Raw genomic sequence first — 27,867 nt, 5'->3', positions numbered from 1 at the left:
GTTCAGTTAATATTATTCCTCTCCCTTCATTTAATTTCTGTTCTAAATGTGGGTGATAAAGGGAAAAGACGGCTTTCAAAAAAGTGGCCTAGGTAGAATCGTTTTAGAATGATCTGCCTAATGATGGGGGATCCTAGGGTTGGAGTCTATGATTGACTTTTTTATGTTGCTTCATGAGAATTTGAGCTATGGGTGTATATGAGAGAGAGAGAAAGAGAGAATCTTCCCCCTTTGCTCTTAACAAAATTACACTCTTTAATTCCCTGATAAAAAATTTAAGATGTTTTATTTTTAAAATAAGGAAGAAAATCATTGACTTTCTTTCACCAGGTAATTAGCACCATTAAGATATGTTGAGGAAGTGGGTGTTTCTTGGTTTCTATTGTTAATCTGATGGGAGTGAGGGTGGAGAGCACTTTAAAAAAATATTTGTGTAAGGAGGAGAAATTGAAGTGAGTTAAGAAAGCCTTTTGAATGTTTCACACTGGGGCATTCCTAACGTTTTAGAAAACATTCCTTGAAGTTATTTAGATACTACTTCCTCAGGGAGGTTCAGAGTTTAAGTATGTGACTTTAGATTCAGGTCCTCTGAACAGATCCTTAGTATTTATTAATTTTTATTTCAGTGGCTCAGATAACTTCTTGCAATTCGAGGGAAGAGAGGCACATTGTCTGCATGTTGACCTAGGAAGCTAGGTTGATAGCTGCTAAACTGTTTACACTTACCTGGAACTTACCGTGTTTAAGCTCTGTTTTAAACTTTGTATGTATACCCTAACTTCATCCTCACGGCAGCCCTTTCGGCTTTACTGCAATGCTTCATCAAGTCTAAAGTATGCTCTTGGGCCATTCTTGCTCTCGCTAGAAGATGTTAACAAAAAGGTTTTCACACAACTGTATCTCTAGTGACACCTGATTTATAATAGCAGTTGCAAGATGTCTTAGGTCATAAGGCTATGAAATGTAAGATGCACTCTAATTTTAAGGAAGTTAAAATAAGAAAGCATATACATATTAGAACTAATAAAATAGGATATTCATGTTTTACAGGTGAGGAGCCCAAGGCAAAAAAGGTTAAGTACATTTTCCAAAGTTACATGACTGGATTCAAATCCAGGTGGCTTTTTTCTAGAGTCTGTGCTTTTAACCTCCGTCTGTTTTCTGTCTCTCAACAATATGTTGGAATTGAGGCCATGCTAACATACGGATAGACTGTCCAAGATTTAGTTCCTTCTCCTCTCTTGTGACACCTGTGATAGAACCGCCCTTTCTGAGGGAGGCAGTGTGTATGGTCTGCACAACCTGCCTCCAGGGCTGTGATGAGGATTATTGTGCTAAAACATCTACAGCCCTTGACAAGTGGACATCTGACCTAGGCTTCAGACCCATCTCCAGCCCAGTAAAAGAGGGAATGGGCTTCCCAGGTGTTGATAGGCTGGAGTACATGCAGGCGATGGTGTGTGCTAAATGTTGTTTGGATGCCCCAGATGTTAAACCTGCTACTGTGTGTTCTCACTATTTCCCTCCCTGCTGTAAAATGCCAACATAAAAATAATTTATGCTATTAGATTTCCATATCTGAGAAGCACAGTATCTTCCTTCTGCAGAGCACCACTCAGGCCTTGAGTAACATATAAGAAAACAAAGATATATATGTATATATATATATATATATTTTTTTTTTTTTGAGACAGAGCCTCAAGCTGTCACCCTGGGTAGAGTGCTGTGGTGTCACAGCTCACAGCAACCCCCAACTCTTGGCCTCAAGCGATTCTCCTGCCTCCACCTCCCAAGTAGCTGGGACTACAGGCGCCTGCCACAATGCCCAGCCATTTTTGTTTGCAGCCGTCATTGTTGTTTGGTGGGCTTGGGCTGGATTTGAACCTGTCAGCTCAGGTGTATGTGGCTGGTACCTTAGCCGTTTGAGCCACAGGCGACGAGCCACAAAGATAATTTTTTATATGAAAACCTACCATTGATTGAGACTTTAAGTTGTCTTCACTAGTGGTGATAAGTGGTGGTGAGATAACCACATACGGGATGGCAGGATGGGGCTGAAAGTATAGTCTGCTGTGGACCAGAATTATTTTCTGCTGGAATACGGAATGATTCCATTAGCTATAGGCTTTGACTAATTGGACTGCAAGCTCAGATAAGGAAACTCACCACCAACTGCATACCAAGACCTTGAAAAATCTCTTTGTTGTCACTTTGAAAACCTTTCTGCCCCCTGAATTCATTTATTACTTGTAGCTTCCTTATTCTTTTGAAGTCCGATCTCTGTTAACCCAGACCAGCCTGGTCAGTGTGACTAATTTTGGACATACTCTATTCAGACTCCAAATATACTAAAGGTTTTCTCCAACAGACATCTCTGTTTTATTGCTGGACCATGAATTAAGGTTTTTCTGCCAGGTATTTCAGGTGAAATGGGAGGTGAATTTTCAACCCAGGGACCCTGTGCCCCTTGTCACACCTTTCCCTGTTGTCACCCATGCTCTCTTTTGCCGATGGTTCTATTTTTTTTTTTTTTTTTCAGTTTGGCCAGGGCCGGGTTTGAACCCACCACCCTAGGTATATGGGGTCGGCACCCTACTCACTGAGCCACAGGCACCACCCTTGACAGTCGTTCTTTCTCCCAACCCCTTTACTGTGCTCTAACACAGACAAGCTGCAAAGGGCAGAAGAAGATAATATTATGCTGGGGACAATTTTGTGTTATAGAATGTCCACAGGTGAGGTAATTTTTAAGTAAAAATTTAAGTTTGTTGGTTTGGCCCAAGTTTAAAGCACCACACTATTTTTGGTGTTTCTGATTGTCATTTTACATAAAACATCTAGTCTTTTAACTATTTGAACATCTGAAGTCAGCCTGAAAAAGTTCAGACTGTATTGAACCAGTTTATACTAGTCTAAACTTTTATAAGTGACTTCGACTTGTTACAAACAATTTGATAATATTAGAGCAAACATGACTACATTGGAAGTAGAGTTAATTAGTCAGCATTACCTTGCTTCAATAAAATAGACTTGGAACCAATCTGAACTTTTGTGAGCCAGTAAGAACCTGTTTGTACAGGTCAGAACCTATTTGAGCCAGCGAAAACCAATCTGAAAGAAAAAAGGAGTCTGAATCAATTAAAGCTATTAAGGTGACAGTCAAATAATTTGGCTACATAGGTGTTTCTGGTCTTTTCCAACATGGTTTTAGAGCAGTCAGAAATGTTTTGTTTGTAGGCAGAACCTCTTTTAACTCACTCTAAATTAACATGAATTAGTCAGATTCTTCTGAACAAGTATGAGCTTGCTAAAATGGATTTGAGTGTTTTATATAGATTTGAACTTGCTTTTAAGTTTATTAGAACTTTTTTGAAATACGCATACCTATTTAAAAAGAATTGCAAATCATTTGAACCAAGAAAAAAATTAAGAAAGATCAGGATTAGTCTGAAAGTGATCTTTCTTGGCTCAACAAACTACTTTGAGCCAGACAGCAAACTTTTGTTCTGGAAAGAGTTTTTGAACATCCAGAACCAATTTCAGAAATTGTTCTAGGCCTTTTGAGTGAACCTGAATGCCCACTATCCACCATCGGGAGAATAGAATGAGCTAATTTAAGTACCCAGTATATGCCAAACATTGTTTTGGGCACTCCATAGCCAGTATCTCACTGAATCCTCAGAACAATGGTGTGAGGTAGGGCATATTATCTTCTTTCTCATAGAATGGAACCAGAAATCTAAGGCTCAGAGATATCCAAGTAGCTGGTATATGGGAGACTTGGGATTCAAACCCAGCTCTACTTGACTTCATGTGTTTCCTGTTAAGATAACTTGTAAGATATAGGGCCAAGCACAGTGACTCACTCACACCTGTAGGCCCAGCTACTCAGGAAGCGGAGGCAGGAAGAACACTTGAACCCAGGAGTTCAAGGTTATAGTGAGCCATGATCATACCGCTGCACTCTAGCCTGGGTTACAGAGTGAGATCCTATCTCTTGAAAAAGAGACACTGGTCACTTTTCAGCCCAATATGCATTTGTGAAAAAATAAGTAAGGACGTAAAGCTTGGGGTAGAAAAGACATTGAACTTGGAACTAGGAGATCTAGGTTCTAGGTCTTGCAAATCAATTAACCTCTCTGGTTTCTCTTTTATCCTTTAGAAAAGTGAACCCAGAGAGTGAAGAGTCTGAGTATTTATTTTCCGATTAAGAAAGCAGATAATTGTCTTAAAGGTGCCATCTGAAAAGTACAAACTATGATTCCTATGATTCCTACAAATATATGTAGGAATACAAATAAATACACATATATGCATAATACATGGATATGTGTGTGTATATATATAAATACATGTATATATGTATATATTTTGCAGTTTTGGGCCAGGGTTGGGTTTGAACCCACCACCTCCGGTATATGGGGCTGGCACCCTACTCCTTGAGCCACAGGCGCCCTATTTTGTTTTTTTTTTTTTTTTTTTTTTGAGACAGAGTCTCACTCAGTCACCCTGGGCAGAGTGTCATGGTGTCTTAGTTCACAGTAACCTCAAACTCTTGGGCTCAAGTTGTCCTCTTATCTCAGCCCTCAAGAAGCTGGACTTATAAGCGCCTGCTACAATGCCCAGCTAATTTTTCTATTTTTAGTACAGATGGGGTCTTGCTTATCTCCAATTCCTGAGCTCAAGCAATCCACCGGCCTTGGCCTCCCAGACTGCTGGGGTTACAGGCATGAGCCACTATACCCGGCCCAAACTATGATTAATATTGATGATGGTATTTGGTGTATTAATAACATTTCCTTTATGATGGTTTGGCTAGTATTGCTACCATGAATAGAAAATAAAACTCACAAAGATCATTTGCAGACTCACACGTGATTCTTTTTTTATTTTTATTTTTTTGAGATAGTCTCACTTTGTCACCCTCAGTAGAGTGCTGTGGTGTCATAGCTCACAGCAACCTCAAACTCTAGGCTCAAGCAATACTCTTGCTTCGCCTCCTGAGTAGCTGGCACTACAGTGCCTGCCACAACACCCAGCTAGTTTTTCTATTTTTAGTAGCGACAGGGTCTTGCTCTGGCTCAGGCTTGTCTTGAACTCCTGAGCTCAGGTAGTCCACCCATCTCGGCCTCTGAGAATACTAGGATTACAGGTATGAGCCACTGTGCCTGGCTCATACATGTGATTCTTCATCCATGAAAATTAAACACAAGTTGTTGGCAAGGATATTTTCACGCAAGTCTTTGAATTCTACACATGTGGGTTGAGAGAACCCTAGAATCTTGATGCCATTGGCAACATTGTCCCCTGTATCTTAAACGATATAAAAACTTAGTGATAGAAAAGACTAACTTTTTTCATATTAAAAGTAAAGTGGAAATAAGGTAGCCACATGTGATCTTGCTTCATTCTTATTGCAGGATTGAAATTGCTTTCTGCTTCCCCATTCAGTTTGGGGGAGCCCCCTCCCCCTCTTCAAAGGGATTAAACATTATCTGGACCCGCTTTTCAATTCTTAGCTCTTATTTCTGAATAAGTTGGAGCTAAGTGAGATGCTGTGATGGGACATGCTAAAATGTGGCTGCCCAAGTGGTCATCTTCTGGAGAGAGGTGCTGTTATGAGTCGTTAACACTGGTGGCCTACACCTGAAATGCAGAAGCTACTATCATAGGAAAGCCATCATCTGTAAAGAGTCACTCTTTATAGTGGGCAAATAGAATTATGAATGTTTGTAGAGGCTCTGCCCTTACTGACTAGCTAGCCACATCTGAAGTGTGAGGTCACAGGTCTGTGCTGAGGCACTCCAAGGAAGAACTTTGCAGTGACTGTTGGGGCTCCAGCATTTAAGATTTTTCAGCATAAGGTGAGTCACTAAATCGAGGATGGGGTGGGAGATGCAACCTTGAAAATCCATACATATTCTTGCCTGAGTTTGTATTAATTTATGCATCTATAGAAATAATAGTATAGAAAGCACTGAGGTTGACAACAGTGTTTCTGGATGTGAGGTTGCATGAAAAGGGGACAATGGCACATCTCTAATGTGGGGCATCTGGAGTGTGTGGATAGGCAAATGTGTGTTTGAATGGGCAGGTGGAGTTGTCTGTGATGATGGAATAGCTAGGTTTCTGATTTTCAGGAGAGTTTATTGGCATTACTGGGGGGCTAAAGAGAGGTTGGTTAGTGGGTACAAACATATAGCTAAAAGGAACAAGTTTTAATGCTCAAGAGCATTAAGGTGGCGCTGCCCGTAGCTCAGTGGGTAGGGGACCAGCCATATACAACGAGGCTGGCAGGTTTGAACCTGGCCCAGGCCAGCTAAAACAACAATGACAACTGCAACAACAAAAAAATAACCAGATATTGTGGTGGGTGCCTGTAGTCCCAGCTACTTGGGAGGCTGAGGCAAGAGGATCTCTTGAGTCCAAGAGTTTGTGGTTAATGTGAGCTGTGATGCCACAGCACTCTACTGAGGGCAACAAAGTGAGACTCTGTCTCAAAAAAAAAAAAAAAAAAAAGAACAGAATAAGGTAACTATAGTTAACAACAATGTATTATATATTTCAAAATGACAGGAAAAAAGGCCTTAAAGTATTTCTAACACATAGAAATGATAAATACTACTGGTGATGAATACCCTGACTTGATCATTACACAGTCTATGCATATAACAAAATATTATGTATAACCCACAAAATAAACAAATATTATGTATCAATAAACATTTTTTTTTTCTTGAGACAGAGTCTCACTTTGTTGCCCTCGGTAGAGTGCTATGTTGTCACAGCTCACAGCAACCTCCAGCTCTTGGGCTTAGGCGATTTTCCTGCCTCAGCCTCCCGAGTAGTTGGGATTACAGGTGCCTGCCGCAACAGCTGGCTATTTTTTTGTCGCTGTTTCAGTTTGGCCGGGGCCAGGTTTGAACCTGCCACCCCCAGTATGTAGGGCCGGCACCCTACTCACTGAGCCAAAGGTGTCGCCCTCAATAAACATTTTTTAAAAAGAGAAGTGGCCTTCCCTGGATAGAGACTCCATTTTCAGTTGAACTGATACTTAGGGGTTGGATCTATTTAGAGCAGTGGTTCTCAACCTTCCTAATTGCTATGTTGTTACAAATGGAAAAAAGGGGTTGCGACCCACAGGTTGAGAACCGTTGATTTAGAGGATAAAAACAACTCATGAAAGTGCTGATTGTAAGGGATCAAAAATAACCATGGTTAGGTACTGCTGGTAAAAATTAGTTTTTCTTCTTTAAGGAGGTCTTTTGTTTTAGTCACTATCGAAGAGCTGAATTTTCAGCAGTTCTGTACTTACCAGCGTAAGTCCAGGTAAATGAGCCCTCATTTATGTAACCATTCTCTCTGAGCAATGACTGCTCAAATCTAGAACTTAGTTTCTAACTGAGCAGTGATGTTTCAGAGAAGTGTGATTTAACATGAGAACATATCAGTAATAATATATGAGGAAGCTGCAATCCAAATTTTACTGTTGTGTCTGGAACTGGGAGTTGGTTAATGGGTACAAACATGGAAGTAAGAAGTTCTGCTGCTCAAAAGCAGAGTAGGGTAGCTATAGTTAACAATAATGTATTATATATTTCAAAATAGCCAGAAGAGAGGACCTGAAAGGTTCTTAACACATAGAAATGAAAAATATTCATCATCCTGGGGGGATCCTACACATTCTATGCATATAACAAAGGGCATGAGAAACCAACAAGAAAGTGGGAAGGTGGGGGGCGTGGGGAAAAAAATTACTGATTGGCTACAGTGAAGGCTGTTCTGCTGTTGGGCATACTAAAAGCCCTGACTTAAGCATTCTACCAGATGCCTAATGCTTATTACCTAGATGGTAATAGGGACAGGCATGGTGGCTCATGCCTATAATCCTAGCACAATGGGAAGATACCTTGAGCTCAGGAGTTCTAGACCAGCCTGAGCAAGAGCAAGACTCTGTGTCTACTAAAAATAGCAAAATTAGTTGGGCCTTGTGGTAGGTGTCTATAAGCCCCAACTATTAGGGAGGCTAAGGCAGGAGGATCACTTAAATCCAGGAGTTTGAGGTTGCTGTCAAACTAGCTGGGCTGATGTCTAGCCTGGGACAACGGAGTGAGACTCTGTCTCGAAAAAAAAAAAAAAAAGTATCTATCAGGTAACAGAACACTTGTACCCTTTAGGTTAATATTTTGAAATGAAAAAGAATTATGTATCTTTGAAGGAACTGTAGTGACATGAAAATAAATGGGATAACTGAAATTGCCTAGATGGCCATGTAAAAAGAGAGAAAAGCAAGGATCCAGTGTAGGAGACTTTGAAAAAGGAGGGGAAATTGGAACCACTTGTACTCTAACATTCTTTTGTGAGTTTTTGCTCTATAGGGTCTGCAGATAAGACTTAGTGAGTTATCTTTTTCTTTTTCTTTCTTTTTTTTTTTTTTTGAGACAGAGTCTCACTTTGTTGCCCTCAGTAGAGTGCTATGGCATCACAGCTCACAGCAACCTCAAACTCTTGGACTTAAGTGATTATCTTGCCTCAGCCTCCCAAGTAGCTGGGACTACAGGTGCTCGCCACAACACCTGACTATTTTTTGGTTGTAGTTGTCATTGTTGTTTGGCACGCCAGGTTGGGTTCGAACCCGCCAGCTCCAATTTATGTCGCTGGTGCCCTAGCTGCTGAGCTACAGGAACCCAGCCTGAATTATCTTCTTTTGATTATCATCCTTCCTTGAAAACTTTGTTGCAATATTACTGTAATATGTATGTTAAAACTAAGCCATTATTTACTGTTTCAGTAGCTTCTCCAGCAAGTTATTAGGACAGTGAACAATATGTAACCTCCTCTGCCCGGGACCTGTAGACATAGAAGGTGTTACATGGAAGCACTTGGTGGACTGAATATTAAGTTGTCACTATATATTAATGGATAACTCTTAATGTTTTCTAATGGATTTTAATACACATGTATTTGCTTATATTTTGCAGGTGAACCACTGAATTCTTCATTATGTCTGATGGAGATTATGATTACCTCATCAAGTTTTTAGCTTTGGGAGACTCAGGAGTAGGGAAGACCAGTGTACTTTATCAGTACACAGATGGTAAATTTAATTCCAAATTTATCACGACGGTGGGGATTGATTTCAGGGAAAAGAGAGTGGTAAGTTCTTTTATTATTATTAGTAATAGTAAATCATAGCTGTGTACATTAATGCGATCATGGGGCACCATACACTGGTTTTATACACAGTTTGACACATTTTCATCATGCTGGTTGACAAAGCCTTCCTGGCATTTTCTTATTGTGTTAAGACAATTATATTCTACATTTACTAAGTTTCACATGTACCCTTGTAAAATGCACTGCAGGTGTAATCCCACCGATCAACCTCCTTCCACCCATCCCTCTCCTCCCTCTCCCCCCTCTCCTCCCTCTCCCCATTCTTAGGTTATAACTGGGTTATAGCTTTCATGTGAAAGGCATAAATCAGTTTCATAGCAGGGCTGAGTACATTGGAAATGTTTTCTTCCATTCTTGAGATACTTTACTAAGAAGTATATGTTCCAGCTCCATCCATGTAAACATGAAAGAGGTAAAGTCTCCATCTTTCTTTAAGGCTGTATAATATTCCATGGTGTACATACACCACAATTTATTAATCCATTTGTGGATGGATGGGCACTTGGGGTTTTTCCATGACTTAGCAATTATGAATTGGGCTGCAATAAACATTCTGGTACAAATATCTTTGTTATAATGTGATTTTTGGTCTTCTGGGTATATACCTAGTAGAGGAAATTATAAGATTGAATGGCAGGTCTATTTTTAGATTTCTAAGTGTTCTCCACACATCTTTCCAAAAGGAATGTATTAATTTGCATTCCCACCAGCAGTGTAGAAGTGTTCCCTTTTCTCCACATCCACGCCAACATCTCTGTTCTTGGGATTTTGTGATATGGGCTAATCTGACTGGAGTTAGATGGTATCTCAAGGTAGTTTTGATTTGCATTTCTCTGATGATTAAAGATGATGAGCATTTTTTCATATGTCTGAAGGCCGCACGCCTGTCTTCTTCAGAGAAGTTTCTCTTCAGATCCCTTGCCCAGCCTAAGATGGGATCACTTGTTCTTTTCTTGCTTATACATTTGAGTTCTCTGTGGATTCTGGTTATTAAACCTTTGTCAGAGACATAACCTGCAAATATCTTCTCCCATTCTGAGGGCTGTTTGCTTGCTTTACTTACTGTGTTCTTGGATGTGCAGAAGCTTTTTAGTTCGATCAGGTCCCAGTAGTGTATTTTTAAAGCTGCTTCAATTGCCCGGGGGGTCCTCCTCATAAAATACTCGCCCAGACCGATTTCTTCAAGGGTTTTCCCTGCACTCTCTTCTAGTATTTTTATAGTTTCATGTCTTAAGTTTAAATCTTTAATCCAGTTGAGAGTCTATCTTAGTTAATGGTAAAAGGTGTGGGTCCAGTTCTTAAGCCTTCTATATAAAATTGTAATCTCTGGGTCAACATTTGCCTGTCTAGTTTACTGTGTAGGAATTAGGAGGACAAAGGTTGAGATCTAAAATTAATACATATGAAAGTGTGTGTTACATTCAATCCGGGCAATTGATTGAACAGGCTGTGTGGAAGGACACTTCCTATGAAACCAAGCAGAAAAATGAAAAGTGAACAGTTCCTTTAAATTTTATTACCGTATCCTTTTGGCTTGTATTTTCCCTCTAAACTACACACAATGTATTTGTCTGCCTTTGTGGTGAAGCCTGCCAACCCATTTTGTGGGCTCTCTCTTTTACCTTTGGCATCCTATCATTTTTAGTGGCATTCTCCTTAAAGTTTCAGCACTTCCACGTTGAACACTAAGGGGCAGGAGTCATCACTGCTGCTGGGGGGGGAGGTTGGAGTAGGAGTGGGGAATGCCGGCAGTGGATGTGATGTTCTGTAGAAGGTTGAAGGGAGAGGCCTCTTTTTTTTTTTTTTTTTTAATGGATCTTGAGACTGAATGTTATTCTAGTGGTAGATGGGCATGCAGAAGGCCATGGTGGCACAGTTGCTGATAAAGGAAGGTGGCCTTCTCTATGGACTATATTTCCTTGTTGAAAAATCTACTGTTTACATGAAGCAGGTCAGCAAGTCGTCAGGAGGTAAACAGCAAAGGCTCTTCTATGGAATGCCTTCTACCAGCGGAGGATACAGAGTACTGATGCAAAAACAGGAAATCATTGTCTTTTTCCAGACTTTTCTTCTTATAGTCTTGTAGAGACTTAGATCCTGTTCTTACTCTGTGGGTCTTAATGAATTTTTAGTATTGACATGTAATTGGTAGAATCTACTCATATGTATAATTTTTTTGTTTTTTTTGGAGATAGAGTCTCACTTGTTGTCCTCGGTAGAGTTCCCTGACGTCATAACTCACAGCAACCTCAAACTCTTGGGCTCAAGTGATTCTCTTGCCTCAGCCTCCTGAGTAGCTGGGACTACAGGCACCCACCATAATGCCCTGCTACGTTTTTTTTTTTTTTGAGACAAAATCTCATTATGTTGCCCTTGGTAGAGTGCCATGGTGTCACAGCTCACAGCATGCTCAAACTCTTGGGCTTAAGTGATTCTCTTGCCTCAGCCTCCCAGCTAGCTGGGACTACAGGTGCCACAACTACTGGCTATTTTTGTTGTTGTTGTTGTCATTGTTGTTTAGCTGCCTGGGCTGGGTTTGAACCCGCCAGTCTTGGTGTATGTGGCCAGCACCGTAACCACTCAGCTACTGGCGCTGAACCCCTGCTATGGTGTTTTTTTTGTCTTTTTCTTAGAGATGGGGTCTCACTCTTGCTCAGGCTGGTCTTGAACCTGTGAGCTCAGGCAATCCACCAGCCTTGGCCTTCCAGAGTGCTAGGATTACAGGCGTGAGCCACCACACCTGGCCCTATAAAATTATTTTTGTTAATTCTCATTTTATAACCTTATAGTTTTTAGAGAAATAGATTTATTAAGATATAATTCACGAAAGGTAAAATTTATCCCTTTAAAGTATACAATTCAGTGGTTTTGGGTATATTCAGAGTTCTGCAACCATCACAATTTAATTATATGTGTAGAACATTTTCATTACTGCAAAAAGAAACCCCATGCCTGTCAGCAGTGATTTCCCCATTTTTTCTCCCACTAAGCACCACGAATTTACTCTTAGTAGTTCTCAACCTGTGGGTTGCGCACGACCCCTTTGTAACAATGAAAATACATTGAGGCATTAGGAAAGTTAAGAAGCACTGTCTTGTCTTTCCCAGACATACCATATCCATGGAATCGTATGATATGTGCCCTTTGTGTCTGGCTTCTTACACTAAGAATGATGTTTCTGAGGTTCTTCCATGTCCCAGCATGCATCAGCATTCTGTTCTTTTTTATGGCTAAGATTCCATTGTTTTCATAGACGACATTTTGTTCATCCATTCATTTGTTGCTGGACATTTGGATTGTTTCTTTTTAGCTATTACGAATAATGTTTCTGTTAACATTCATTTACAATTTTGGTATGGATATGTTTTAAATCCTTTTGGATACTTGACGATGTGTAGAATTACTTGACCATGTGATAACTCTTACGTTTAACTTTTGAGGAATTTTTTTACATTCTCATCAGCAATACATGAGGGTTCTGGTTTCTCCATATCCTCACTAATACTTATTCTACCAGAGTATAGCCATCCTGACTTACAGTGTGTTAATACACAGCACATGGCATCTTTCTAGGCTGTGCATTATAAATATGTTTATAAATATCAATTTTAAATAGAAGAAAAAGCAAAGGCCAATGAAGGAGCTAGACTGTGCAAGGTTGTGTGTGTTTGTGTGTGTTCTAATGAACATGATATGCAAGTAGTTTTAGCTCTTATATCTAGGTCTGTGATCCATTTTGAGTTAATTTTCTTGTGTGGTGTGAATAAAGGTTCAACTTCACTCTTTCACATGGGGCTATCCACTTTTCCCAGCACTGGTTGTTTAAAAGACTGTTCTTTCTTCCCTTGAATGGTCTTGGCACCATTGTTGAAAATCAATTGACCATAAATGTAAGGGTTTATTTCTGGACTCTAAATTCCATTCCACTTATTTACATTTTTATCTTTTTTTTTTGGCTGGGGCTGGGTTTGAACCTGACACCTCTGGCATATGGGGCCGGCGCCTTACTCCTTTGAGCCACAGGCACCGCCCCTACATTTTTATCTTTTACTCCAGTACCACAGTATCTTGATTACTGTAGCTTTGCAGTAAGTTCTGAAGTTGAGGATAAGGGGTCTTTCAACGTTTTTTCTTTTTCTAAGATCATCTTAGGTCTCTTGAAATTCCACATGAATTTTATTTTATTTTATTTATTTTTTAAATTAATTTTTTTATCGTTAAATCATAACTGTGTACATTAGTGCAATTGCCTGTACCCATTCTAAGATGCACCATAGATGTGGCCCCACCCATTACCCTCCCTCCACCAAAACCTCCCCACTCCCTTCACCTTCCTTGGCCCTTTCCCCATAGTCTTGTGCTATAGTTGGGTTATAGTCTTCATGTGAAAGCTATAATTTAGCTTCATAGTAGGGCTGAGTACATTGGATACTTTTTCTTCCATTCCTGAGATACTTCGCTAAGAAGAATATGTTCCAGCTCCATCCATGTAAACATGAAAGAGGTAAAGTCTCCATCTTTCTTTAAGGCTGCATAATATTCCATGGTATACATGTACCACAATTTGCTAGTCCATTCGTGGGTCGATGGGCACTTGGGCTTCTTCCATGACTTAGCAATTATGAATTGGGCTACAATAAACATTCTGCTACAGATGTCTTTGTTATATTGTGACTTTTGGTCTTCTGGGTATAAACCTAGTAAAGGAATTATAGGATCGAATGGCAGGTCTATTTTTAGGTCTCTATATATTCTCCAAACATCCTTCCAGAAGGAACGTATTAGTGGGCATTCCCACCAGCAGTGTAGAAGTGTGCCCTTTCCTCCACATCCATGCCAACATTTCTGGTTTTGGGATTTTGTTATGTGGGCTACTCTTACTGGGGTTAGGTGATATCTCAGAGTAGTTTTGATTTGCATTTCTCTGATGATTAAGGATGATGAGCTTTTTTTCATTCCACATGAATTTTAGGGTTAGCTTGTTCATTTCTACACAGAAACCAGATGGTATTCTGATAGGCATTGATCTAAATCTGTAGATCAGTTTGGGGAATATTGCCTTCTTCCTAATATTAAATTTTTTGATCCACAAACATGTATTTTTTTGGGTCCATTTATTTAAATCTTTTAAGTTTCAGTAATATTTTGTAGTTTTCAGAGTATAAGTTTATATATAAACTTATATATAAAGTATCCTTTTGTTAAATTCTAAAGTATTTTAATCGTTTTTGATGCTCCTATAAAGGAGTTATTTTATTAATTTTATTTTCAGTTTGTTTATTGCCAGCATACAGAAATATAATTTATTTCATAAATTGGTCTTGTATATTGGAAACTTGCTGAACTTGTTTATTAGCTCTAATAGTCTTTGTGTGTATCTGTGGGTATTTATGCCTTAGTGTTTTCTATACATATATAAGATTATATAATCTGCTAATTTACTACTTCTAATCCAATTTGATGTTTTGTTTTTCTTGCTTAACTGCCCTAGCAAGAACCTTAAATAAATCACTGACTAGAGGAATGAGAAGACATCCTTATCTATTTTTCATCGCAGGGATTAAGCATTCAGGTGTTTACTATTAAGTGTAATATATGCTGTGAGTTTTTCAATTAATGTACTTTATTAGGTTGAAGAGTTTCCCTCTTATTCCTCATTTAGATTTTTTCTTTTTCTTTTTTGAGACAGAGTCTCACTATGTCACCCTTAGTAGAGTACTGTGGTGTCATAGCTCACAGCAACCTCAAACTCTTGGACTTAAGTGATTCTCTTGCCTCAGTCTCCCATGTACCTGGGACTACAGGCGCCCACCACAACACCTGGCTATTGTTGTTGTCATTGTTGTTTAGCAGGTCTGGGCCAGGTTCGAACCTGCTAGCCCTGGTGCATGTGGCTGATGCCCTAACCACTGAGCTATAGGCACAGAGCCTAGATTTTTTTTACTATCATGAAAGGGTGTTATGTTTTGTCATATGCTTATTCTGTATCTATGGAGATGATGGTGTTTTTAGTCCTTTATTCTGTTAATGTATTACATTAATTGATTTTGATATGGCGTACCAACCTTACTATTCCTGAGATGAATTCCACCTGGCTGTGGGGTATAATCCTTTTTATGTATTGCTGGATTTTGTTTGCTAGTATTTTGGTGTGTATATTTACAAGCGATATTGGTCTGTATTTTTTTCCTCCAGTTTCATGATGTTTTTGTTTGGTTTGGAATAAGGGTAATATTGGCCTCATAAAATGAACTGAGAAGTTTTTCCACCTTTTTTGTATTTTAGATGATTTTGGGAAGGATTGGTGTTAGTTCTTCTTTAAACATTTGGTAGAATTTATAAATGAAGATATATGGGCCTTGGCTTTCTTTATGGGAAGCTGTTTGATTAGTAATTCAGTGTAACTATTAGTGATAGGATTAAATTTTCTGTTTCTTCTTGAATCAGTTTCAGTCATTTCTGTCTAGGAATTTTTTCACCACATTTACATATTCTAATTTTGGGGCATGTAATTGTTAATAGTGTTGCTTTGTAGTCTTTTTAGTTTTTATTTTATTTTATTTTTTTGAGACAGAATCTCACTTTGTGGTCCTTGGTAGTGTGCTCTGACATCATAGTTCACAGCAACCTCAAACTCTTGGGCTCAAGCAATTGTCTTGCCTCAGCCTCTCGAGTAGCTGGGACTACAGTCACCTGCCATAATACCCAGCTATTTTTTAGAGATCGGGTCTCTCTCTTGCTTAGGCTGGTCTTGAGCCTGTGAGCTCAGGCAATCCGCCCGCCTCCGCCTCCCAAGTGCTGGGATCACAGGCATGAGCCACTGCGCCTGGCTTGCCCTTTCTTTTATTTCTGATTTTAGGAATTTGAGTCTTCTATTTTTATCCTTGGTGTCTAGCTAAAAGTTTATCAATTCATTTATTTATTTTCACTCTAATATTTTTTGTTTCCTTCTGCTTACTTTGGGTTTAATTTTCTCTTTATGTTTCTAGTTTCTTAAGGTGCAAGTTCAGGTTATTGATTTGAGATCATTCTTTTATAGTATAGGTGTTTATAGTTACAAATTTTCCTCTAAGGACTGCCTTAGTTTATTCAATAAGTTTTGAGATACTCTGTTTTTGTTTTCATTCATTGAAAAGTATTTTGCAGTGTCCCTTTTGTTTCTTTGTTGACTCATTGATTATTTCAGAGCATGCTGTTTAATTTTCACATATTTGTGATTTTTCCAGATTTATTTATTTATTTCCAATTTTACCCCATTGGAGAACACACTTTGTATAATTTTGGTCTTTTAAATTTATTGAAGCTTGTTTTATGGCCTAACATATGGTGTTTCATGTGTACCCAAGAAAAATGTGTATTTTGCTATTGTAGGGTGGGGTGTTCTACAGATGTCTGTTATATCCAGTTGATTCACAGTCCTGTTCAAGTCTTCTATTTCCTTGTTGACCTGCTTACTTGTGGTATCCATTATTGCAAATAAAGGGTTCACATCTCTAATTATTATTGTCTATTTTTCCCTTCTTATTCCTGTCTTCATGATAGGTTGACTCCTTTACACATATCATTATAAAATATCCTTTTCTTGACTCCAGTAAGAATTTTTGTCTTAATGTCTATATTGTCTGATAGTGGAATTGCTACTCCAGCTCTTTTTTGTTTGCATGGTATATTTTCCCTCATCCTTTGACCTACAACCTCCTTGTGTCTTTCTCTCTAAAGTGTGTCTCTTACACATGGTATATAGTTGTATCACATTCTAAGACTCCGATTTGTCTACCTCTATCTTTTATGATGTTTGGATCCTTTAATCCATTTATTTAATATAGTTGCAGATAAGGTACATATCTTCTATTTTACTGCTTTTTAAAAAGTGTATGTATTTTTTCCTCCTTGATTTCTCTGTGACTGCTTTATTTTGTGTTAAGTCAACATTTTCCAGTACAGCATTTTAATTCACTTTTCATTTTTTCACTATGTATGTTTGATTTCTTAATGGTTTCCCTAGGGATTAAAATTGTCATCTTAATTTTTAACAATCTAGTTTTGATGAATATCAACTTAATTTTAATACTGTATAAAACTTTGCTCTTATATGACCCTGTTTTCTCCTGCTCCTTTATGATTTCATTGTTGTAGGAGTGACATTTTTACACAATGTGTGCCCATCAACACAGATTTATACCTACTGCTTTAAGCAATTGTATTTTAATCAAACAAAAATAATCTGTATTGTCTTTTATGTTTACTTATGTAGTTATCTTTACTGGTGTTCTTAATTTCTTTGTGTAGATTTAAATTATTGTATAGTATCCTTTCATCACAGTCTTAAGAGCTATCTTTAGTATTTCTTTTTTCTTAAACAGTTGTCATTGTTGTTTTAGCAGGCCTGGGCTAGGTTCAAGGCCACCAGCCTCTACGTATATGGCTGGTGCTGTGACAACTGAGCTATGGGTGCCAAGCCATAGTATTTCTTATAGGGCAGGTCTGCTAAGATGACTTTTCTCAGTTTATTTATCTGAGAATGTCTTAATTTCTCCTTCAATTTTAGAGGATAGCTATGTTTGATACTGAGTTTTTTGTTGATAGCCTTTTTTTTTTTTTATCACTTTGAATTTCTGAGAATCTCTCAGTTTTTTTCTGCCCTTTTCTCTCTCCTCTGTTTTCATAGGACATCCATTATACCTGTGTCAGGATGCTTGATGGTGTTCTCTAGCTCTCTGACATGCTTTTATGTTTTTCCACTCTTTTTTCTATTTCTTATACTAGATAATCTCAATTGAGTTATCTTCAAATTCATTGATTAGTTTTTCCACCATTTCAAATCTGTTGTTAAGCCCCTCTATTGAATTTTGCATTTTAACGATTGTATTTTCAACTCCAGAATTTATATAAACTTCTTTTTGTATCTCTATTTATAAATCATTGTTCACATACGTTAGTTCTTTTGACATGGTTTCTTTTAGTTCTTTCATCATCTTTATTAACCTAATTTAAAGTCTTTGTCTGGTAAGTTCAACATTTGGGCTTCCTCAGGAACAGTTTCTATTGCATACTTTTTTCCTATGTATGAGCCTTACTTTCCAACTTCTTTGTGTGTATTATATATTTTGTTGAAAACTGGATATTTAAAATAATACAATATGGTAACTCAAGAAATTAGATTCTTCCTCCCAGACTGGGTTTTTTGTTTTTGCTGCTTATTTATTTATTTTTGTTGTTACTGTTTGTTTAGTGGTGTTCCTGGGATAGTTCTGTAAAGTCTGTGTTCTTTGTTGAATACAGCTAAAGTCTCTACTCAATTTAGTGGACAGCTACATGAGTGGACAGAATTTCTTGAATTCCTTGAACCAATAAGACACTCAGCTTTTTTTGGTTATAATCTTTTTTTTTTTTTCTTTTCTTTTGGAGACAGAGTCTTACTCTGTTCCCTAGGCTTGGGCACAATGGCATGATCACAACGATGCAGTGCAACCTTGAACTCTTGGGCTCAAGTGATCCTCCTGCCTCAGCCTCCTGAGGAGCTAGAACTACTAGCATGTACCACCATGTTCAGCTAATTTAAAATGTTTTTTTAAGAGATGAGACCTGGCTATGTGGCTCAGGATGGGCTCGAACACTTGGCCTCAAGTGATCCTTCCACTTTGGCCTCCCAAAGTACTGGGATTACAAGCATGTGCCACTACACCCAGCTGGCCAGACTTTTCTTTCTTTTTTTTTTTTTTTTTGAGATAGGGTCTAATTTTTTTGCCTGGGCTATGGTACAATGGTGTCATCACAGCTCACTGCAACCTCAAAACTCCTGGGCTCAAGCACTCTGCCTGTCTCAGCCTCCCAAGTAGCTGGGACTATAGGTGTTTACCACCACGCCCAGCTAATTTTTCTATTTTTTGTAGAGATAAGGTCTTGCTGTTGTTGCTTAGGCTGGTCTCAAACGCCTAGCCTCAAGTGATCCTTCTGCCCCAAACTCCTAAAGTGCTAGGATTACAGACATGAGTTGCTACCCTGGTCAGGTTAGACTTTTGTTAGCCCTAAGTAGCATCGGCTATCTCTGGTAGCTGTGGTCTTAAGTAATTGTCCCTGATAGTTTTCTACAAATGCCCTAGGGATAGGGATGTTCTCTCTCTCTCTCTCTCTCTTTTTTTCTGAGACAGAGTCTTACTATGTCACCCTTGGTAGAGTACCGTGGTGTCACAGCTCACAGCAACCTCTAACTCTTGGGCTTAAGCGATTCTCTTGCCTCAGCTTCCCAAGTACCTGAGACTACAGGCACCTGCCACAATGCCCAACTGTGTTTTGTTGCAGTTTTCATTGTTGTTTAACAGGCCCAGGCCAGGTTCGAACCCGCCAGCCTCAGTGTATGTGGCCAGCGCCCTAATCACTGAGTCACAGGCACTGAGTTGATAGGACTGTTCTTACAGAGAAAGCATTGAATAAGGTCAAAGAAAGGCAAATCCTGCAGATTGAGCTTTTCAGGGAACTTCCTGACAATTCTCTGAAGATGGGATTTTTAGGGAGCTCCAAACCTGTTTGGCTCCCACTGGCTACAGTGGCTGCTAGGCCGATTGTTTTCATGGCTACCATAGTTGGGCATTTCTTGATTTTTAAAGCTACTACAGAGCTAGAACGAGGTGGATGGGAATAGGGCAAGTGAAAAACACCAGAAAACTTACTGTTATTATAGATAGTCATTTTCTGGAATAAATGCTTCTTGGAAAATTATAAACCTTTAATTCTCAGAGTTCCAAAAAAGGTGATTTTGACGATTTTTACCAGTGTTTTTGTTGCTTTTTATGGAGGAAGAAATTTTTTGACATTCTTTCTTTATTGTTTCAGAAATTCTTTTTTTTAATTATTTTTTATTTTATTTTATTTTTTTATTAAATCATAGCTGTGAACATTGATATGATCATGGGGCATCATTCACTAGCTTTACAGACCATTTACCAAGTTTCACATATACCCTTGTAAGATGCACCCCTGGTGCAGAAATTCTTTCTATAAAATTGTTTCAAGAGCACTTTTTAAACATGGGATGGAGAAAAGCCATAGAAAGCTAATATTTTCTGAAATTAGTGATATGAGGGAACGTCAAGGAAAGGCAAACTGTTACTTTTTAATGTAAATTATTGCATTATTTACATTTGTAATATAGTTATAATATATATGTATATATTTCAATACACACTGTTATGTTAGTCAAACAAAATTATTTAACATAAAATACAAAATGATTGTGTTTCAGATGAGGTTCTTTTGGAAGTTTTATATATTTGTATCAAGTAGAAAGGTGGTGGTAAGAGTTAACTAGTGTCAAAAGTTCTGTTTTCTCTTTCACTTTGCTATTTTAGGTGTACAGAGCCAATGGGCCGGATGGAGCCATTGGCAGAGGCCAGAGAATCCACCTGCAGTTATGGGACACGGCAGGTCAGGAGAGGTATGAGATCTCAGGTGCTTCTTACTGAGGGAAAGAGAGAAATAACTACTGTCTTCATATAATGACCTGAGCAGGAAAAAGCTAGCTGATTAGTTGATTTGCACCTCGATAAGTTCTGTTGCTAAATTAGCAGGAAATTTATCAATCAAAGATAATAATGGTGGCTTTATTTTGTACAAGGTTAAAGGAAAACTGAATACTTTTCAAAATAGACCTTTTTTACTTTTTCTTTTTTCTTCTTTTTCAGACTTGTATATTTTTCTCCATTTACTCAAACACAAGAAAGCTGCAAAGTTGCATTGTATCATTCTTACTTGATTGATGAAACCTTGTGGAAAATCTGGTTGGAATTAATTCATATGGCCAGAAGTTACTTGACCAAAATTAGTCACATGAAATCTTGATATTAAAATTGCTTCTAGTTACCTACAACTTTTGTTTTCTTTCTGAGCCACATTGTAGCATTATGTTTGTTTTTTAACTTTGTATTTTGAAAAACTTCAAGCTTTTTTCAAAAGCAGAGAAGACACTATGATGAACCCATATACCCATTACTTATTTTCAATAATTATCAAGTTGTGGCTGATCATATTTTGTATCTGTCCCTTACCATTTCTCACCCTTCTCTATTTGGAAGCAAATTCTAGACATTTTATTTCATTTAAATTTATTGTTGGTATATAGTTCTAAAAGGTAAGAACTCTTTTTATAAAAACATAGATTAAAATATTTGAGGAAAACCTAATCTTGCTAATTCGATGACAAATTTATACCAATATTTTCTTCCTTGAAGCTTGACTGTCAGTGACAGGCTTTGCATGTGAGCCGGTGAGAGTAAACTGGTAGAGGGGGAGAGAGGGAGACAGCAAAATACCAAGAAAGGATAGGGTCTGAATCAATGTGCTATTCTCACCCTAAAGCCAAAGAAACGGTTATCGAGATACAAGAGGTCTGTAGAGACTGATGTTCAAAGATCATGCAGCACGTTGCACTGTCAAGACGAGCTGTCACAGAAGGAAAACAGTCACAGCAAAGACCTGGATTTTGGCCTAATTAACTCATAATTGTACGATAAATTCTTGGCTGAGACGAAGAGATCACGAGCCAGTCCTCCTCAACCCTGTCCAGCAGGCTGGGTTTTCAAATCACATGGTCTATAAGTGATAAATAACTGTCTTATACACTTTTGGAATATCATCATGTAATTTGTTATTGATAAACCTTTCTAAGAGGCTGAGGACATTTCTTTTTTTTTGTTGCAGTTTTTGGCCATGGCCGGGTTTGAACCCGCCACCTCTGGTGTATAGGGGCCAGCGCCTTTCTCCTTTGAGCCACAGGTGCCACCCCGAGGGCATTTCTTTTAGTTTATATTTCAGGAGTGAAGTTATGGCTTAGCTGACTAATCTGCTCTTGTGTTTCTAGGTTTCGTAGCTTGACAACAGCGTTCTTCAGAGATGCTATGGGTTTTCTTCTACTTTTTGATCTGACAAATGAACAAAGTTTCCTCAATGTCAGAAACTGGATAAGTAAGTGTCAGCTGTCCCCCTGCATCCCACTTCCCACTCTCTGGACTGGGAGGCTCCCTTAGGTGCTACTTTTAGAAGAGCTTCTGTAAGTGCAAATGTATGCAAGAGCAAGGTTTTTAGTATAGAGGTAAAGATAATTAATTGAAATACTCTGCTTTTCTTTTTACTGTGATTTGTTGAGTACTTCTTCTGCTTCAGGTCCAAGGCAGCACTTTAAATGTAATCTAATCAGTTTGTTCTATGGGGTCTTTCATCACTATTTCACCGGTGAGGAAGTAGAAGCCTGGAGAAGCGAAATCTCCAACTGTCTGCTTGCCTGTTGTGTGTTATGGATGCTTGCACCATCCCTGGGGGTTAAATAGACGTCTTTTGAAGACTTGATGGATCATGCCCCAGACCCAGTAAGGTCCCATCTCTGATTTAACAGAGCATTTGCTAGGAGGACCCTGCCCTGGAATAATCTACAACACATTAGCCAAAGTGATCCTGGTGCAATATATATCAACCTTCATTTTGGCTCTTTGGAGAGATTCTAAACTCCAAATTGATAGCCATTTAAAATCCTGCCACTTGACCAAATAAGGCTAGAGTGCCATGGTGTCAGCCTAGCTCAACAACAACCTCAAACTCCTGTGTCAAGTGATCCTCCTGCCTCAGTTTCCCCAGTAACTGGCACTATAGGCACTCGCCATACGTCTGGCCATTTTTTCTGTTTTTAGAAGAGTTGGGGTTTCTCTTTACTCAGGCTGGTCTTGAACTCCTGAGCTCAAGCAGTCCTCCCACCTGGGCCTCTCAGATTACAGGCATGAGCCACCACCGCCACCAGCCTAATAGCTTTTAAATGTAAAATTTTCTTCTTAGTTTGTATGATCGTAACCCCAGAGAATTTATTAGAGAAGGCCGTGATATTACATTCTTAACATTTAAATCTTGAAAACATTTATTTAAAAATATCTACTTCAAAAAATTACTTAGTGTTTTGGGATTACAAAAGGGTAATTGCTTATAGTTTTGATAATAGCCTTATTTTTAAGAAGAGTTTCAAAACGATTTATACGGCGCATTGTGGCTTTCAAAGCATTTTCATGCACTTTGTAGCTGATCATCATGACCACCCTGTGAGGGGGTTTGGGTTGATGTTGTGTCCTTATTTCAGGATGAGGACACTGTGCCTTATAGAGTAATAGACTTATGCAAGAACATGAAATTTTGGCTTTTTGTTCAGTGACTTTTTTTTTTTTTTTCAGTTTTTGGTGGGCACTGGGTTTGAACCTGCCACCTCTGGCATTTGGGGCTGGTGCCTACTCCTTTGAGCCATAGGCGCTGCCGCAGTTCAGTGACTTTTTATGCCTTTTTTCAAGTGACTTGGGCCCTAAGAATTGAGGAGCTATTACATGCTTTAAAAATGAACTCCCCTTCATTTCACTTCATATTCCTTCACTTCACTAGGTGCCTAGCTGGGTTGTACACCTTACCAGTTCCTTGCAGCTGAATGACGGAGCCAATGTCTAGTCCCTTATCCTCAGCCCACACTCATCATCCTCACCTTTGCTCCTTTAGCATGAGTCCTGGGGCTCTCTTAAATCACATACTTTATAAGGATCCCAAGAGAATATGTTCAGAATCTTAGCATTGAATGATAATAAACCCGTTTTTTACAGGTAGAAAGTGAAACTCTGACACATTAGATAAATGCTTGGGTGTTATAGCTAAAGAACAAAATCACATAAAAACATGCACGTATGTGTGTATTCTGTTTTCCTTACACAGTCAAGACTCTTTATTACCCAGTTAGGTTAAAGAAAACCCACGTTCATGTTAAAGATTTCATATGTCCAGTGGAAAGTATTCCCCCTCTTCTCTCATTTAAACAAAAAGGTGTAATGTTCAATGTCAGAGGTGGTAATATCAAGTCTTAATTAGAAATAAAGACTTCTTAATTATCTACACATTTTATTTTTCCTCTGCCCGTCAGCATTTTGAGTATTATAGGAATCATTCATGTTTTTCTTTTTTTCAAAATAATGACTCACGAAGAAGATATATTTTGAATAAATATTTATTTATAAAACTGGTGTGTGCCATGACAGAGACAGTGTCACATTAAAGCAGCCGCTGACTCCTGGGTCCTGACCGGCGCCCTCCCTTTGCTCCTCACAGGCCCTCCTTTCTCAGCAACACATCTTTTGATGCCCTATTTGGAAGGGCCTTAAGGATCTCAAGGTGAGGTGCACTCAGTTTAGGACACTGAACAGTGACCTGAGTCCTGGGACCTAGATCAAAATCTGAAAGGAACTGGGTGGTGTCGTATCCAATCCTCCGTCTTCCTGGAGGTCAGGGGAGTAAGCGAAGTCCTGCCGAGGGTCATTCCTCATCCAGTGCCAGCATGATTTGGAAGGAGGCTTTAAGGTGAAACTGCTACAGCCTCACACAAGCAGTACAAGAGCCTGAAAGCATAGATTTAACATGTTCTTACCTTTCTCTTTTTATTCGTGTTGTTCCCTCTGTCTGAAAAGCCCTCTCCACGTTCACTCCCATTTTAAAAAACTGGTTAGAGTTCTTCTTGTTCTTTATCACTTGGCAAAAGTGGCCTCTGTGAAACTTCCCGTGATAACCTTAGTTGGACTAGATTTCTCCCCTCCTCTTAATGCTGGTCACATTTTATACGGCTTATCCCATCTTGCTTCATGCCATAGTTATTTATGTATGTGCCTTTTTCCTTAGTGATATTTTTAAAATAACTAATTAATTTACTTTTTATTTCAGCCCAATCTAGGAAAATTAGACAAAAAGAGATAGAAAAAATCACAAAGAATAACACCTCCTAAACCGTGCCCTCCCCCCCCCCCGTCAAATCCCCCACTGTTAACCATGTGACTGGTAATGCTTACAGTTCTTATAAATGCTTTTATATGTCAACTCAGTGGTTCTCCAATGTGAGGGCGCATCTGAATTACCTGGGGGGATTGTTACAACACAGCCTGCTAGCCTCAGCCTACCTGATTCAGTAGATCTGCGGTAGGGTGCTGGCCCTCAAACCTTAGCCAGAGAGTCACTGAATTTACTTTGACCTCAGGAAATAAGTTGTATCATTATCACCATTTACAGTTGGGGAAAGTGAAGCAAGTCACTACCTTCCTCAGGGTCACAGGGCTAGTAAATGGCAGAGCCAGATTCAAACCCAGGCACACTGGGTCCCAAGTCCATGCTCACAGCCATGATGCTGAACATGTAAGGCATTCATAGAGCCACTCTGCAGACCAGAAAGATTTCACAGTAGAGATAACCATGAAGCAAGTCTCAAAGGAAGGTTGTGGTTGAGTGTTCAGGGCTGTGGGAATAGCTTGTGTCGCAACCTGGAGGAAAGAAAGGGCATGACTTTTGTTGTGAATGGTTTACACTTTGGTCTTGGCCTTAGAGACCTTGTTAGCCCACTTGCCCCTCAAAGGCAAAGAACTGTCCTGAAATTCCACACCAACTAGCAGGCCTGCGTTACTGCTTGGTAAATGCCTGCTGACTTGACTTTCTTTCGATAATATAATAATGAACATGACTTCACAATGAGGAACTAAAATGTCAACACTTTTCTGGTTAACTGTGATAAAAAATAAATGAGGCCCTACACTTTGAGGTATGTCTTATTGTGAAAGTTTGAGTTGCATTAGTTTCATCCTGGGGTGTGCTGAGTAAGAAATAAGGCTTTATTTTTCCTTCTTTGGGAGACTATTTAGCTTAGTGCGAAGGTCTTTTGAGTCAATTGCTTTTTATAAGTCTGCCTCTTGACAGGTTTTCAGGTGAAACAAAAGCTGTGGGAAAAGAATTATAGTCCTCTGCTTCCCCTTGGTTCTGGTAATAGAATTATTTACTATTTATCTTGGTCTTTTCTCCTCATTAAATCCTCTATCTTGTTTTATTTATTTATTTATTTATTTGAGACAGAGTCTCAAGCTGTCACCCTGGGTAGAGTGCCATGGCGTCACAGCTCACAGCAACCTCAAACTCTTGGGCTTAAGGGATCCTTTTGCCTCAGTCTCCCAAGTAGCTGGGACTACAGGGTCCTGCCACAACCCCTGGCTATTTTTTGGTTATTGTTGTCATTGTTTGGCGGGCCTGGGCTAGATTCGAACCCGCCAGCTCCCGTGTATGTGGCTGGCGCTCTAGCCACTTGAGCTACAGGCGCTGAGCCATATCTTGTTTGTTTTAAATAAATTGATTCTGCCCTGGGATGCTAGAAAAATGTAAGAAACATTTCCGATGGAAATAGGTTGGTTTATAGGAAGATAATCCTTTTAGAAATGTTGTTGCTGTAGAGGAAAAATAAGTGAAAATCAGAACTTTGAGATTAGCAATAATTCGTAGGAAGTCCTCCATGTTTCTCACAAAAAGTCTGATGTTTTGTGTGCATGCACGTGTGGGCACTCACCTTTTGAGGGCTAGAACATTCACTCATAATTCTGTGGTACGAATTAACTGGGGTATGTGGTTAAGAATATTCGGCTTTACACATTAGATTATTATTATTTTTTTTTTTTTCAGTTTTTGGTCGGGGCTGGGTTTGAACCTACCACCTCCGGTATATGGGGCCAGCACCATACTCCTTTGAGCCACAGGCACTGCCCTACACATTAGATTATTGATGCTTTGAAGATACATCAGCTTCTTTATCTGTTATATACATTTGCAGCTTTCAAAGAACTTCTGCACATGTTCTTCTTTGATCAGATGTCCACATTATTACTTCCCTCTAATGAATTTCTTATTTTAATAGGTCAGCTACAAACGCATGCATATTGTGAAAACCCAGATATAGTATTATGTGGAAACAAGAGTGACCTTGAAGACCAGAGAGTAGTAAAAGAGGAAGAAGCCAGGGGACTTGCAGAGAAATATGGGTGAGTATTTTTGTGGAGAAATCCAGAGAAAGCATTTTCGATATAAACATTAGCACATGAATGCATAACGCAAACATAAAAGTGAAAAATTAAAGCAAAACCTCAATTGTAGGCCTGGGGAGTGTCAACCCCCCCTCCTTTTTATATTAATATTATGTAATAGTGGGAGCCAGAGAAAAAACCCGGGGGTGAGGGCACCCTTTTGGGCTTCGGTCCTGTTTTCTCGATCTCTAGGCATTTGCACAAAGACAGCTGGGAGTGCAAATGCCCTGGGTAAGACCTTCTTTCCAGGTACAAACAAGAGACCCCTGGAATGAGGAAATCCTCTATGTTCAGTAAGGATATTTCAAAATCAGTTCATATGTTGTTGTAGAGTTCTAGCGTATCTAATACACACAATGAATAATTAAGTCTTATTGGGTATTGCGACTGAGTTCTGGTTTTGAAATTTCTATGCTGGGAGGGGAGTATGAGATCCTGTTTGGCGTAGGCTGTTTTTCTAGTGAAGGGTCAAATTCTGAGTATAGGATCCTAGTAGCAGCTGCATGAATTAGACATAAAAGACGTAGTCCGTTGTTGCTTGTTAAAGTGTGAAAGTCACTTCTACAGAGGAATTTGTATTCTTCTTCCACTTCTCATCCAGTTGAGAATCCAAATGTAAATTTAGTGCCCCTCTAGTATTGAAAAATGGGAGGCAGCAATCAAGGTTGAGGATGGAGGGGAGCAGACGGAGTGGTATGGTGTGGTAGGTAAGGGATGGTACCCAGCTAGCAGTGTTAGTGCTTAGGCAGAAACCAAGGAGGCCGGGGATTCTGGCCTTTCCCTTTTCACTGTGTGA

At 39.1% G+C, this 27,867-nt stretch overlaps 1 protein-coding gene across 3 annotated transcripts in view; it reads left to right on the top strand.

Annotated features, from left to right (window-relative positions):
• The window catches only part of RAB27A (RAB27A, member RAS oncogene family), a 95,500-nt gene that overhangs the window by 53,309 nt on the left and 14,324 nt on the right, over nt 1-27,867 (top strand). For 2 of the 3 annotated variants that reach the window (XM_053595460.1, XM_053595461.1), the window contains 4 exons: nt 8,982-9,156; nt 20,526-20,611; nt 22,034-22,137; nt 26,906-27,029. In XM_053595460.1, the coding sequence (XP_053451435.1) occupies nt 9,004-9,156; nt 20,526-20,611; nt 22,034-22,137; nt 26,906-27,029 (467 nt within the window). In that variant the 5' untranslated portion in view covers nt 8,982-9,003. Of the gene's footprint in view, nt 1-5,795; nt 5,865-8,981; nt 9,157-20,525; nt 20,612-22,033; nt 22,138-26,905; nt 27,030-27,867 lie in introns of those variants that run through there. The other variant, XM_053595462.1, reaches the window with a different exon arrangement.

The sequence above is a fragment of the Nycticebus coucang genome, chromosome 6, assembly GCF_027406575.1.
Source record: "Nycticebus coucang isolate mNycCou1 chromosome 6, mNycCou1.pri, whole genome shotgun sequence".
NCBI classification, from domain to species: domain Eukaryota; kingdom Metazoa; phylum Chordata; class Mammalia; order Primates; family Lorisidae; genus Nycticebus; species Nycticebus coucang.
This window is presented reverse-complemented; position numbering and strand designations above follow the sequence as displayed.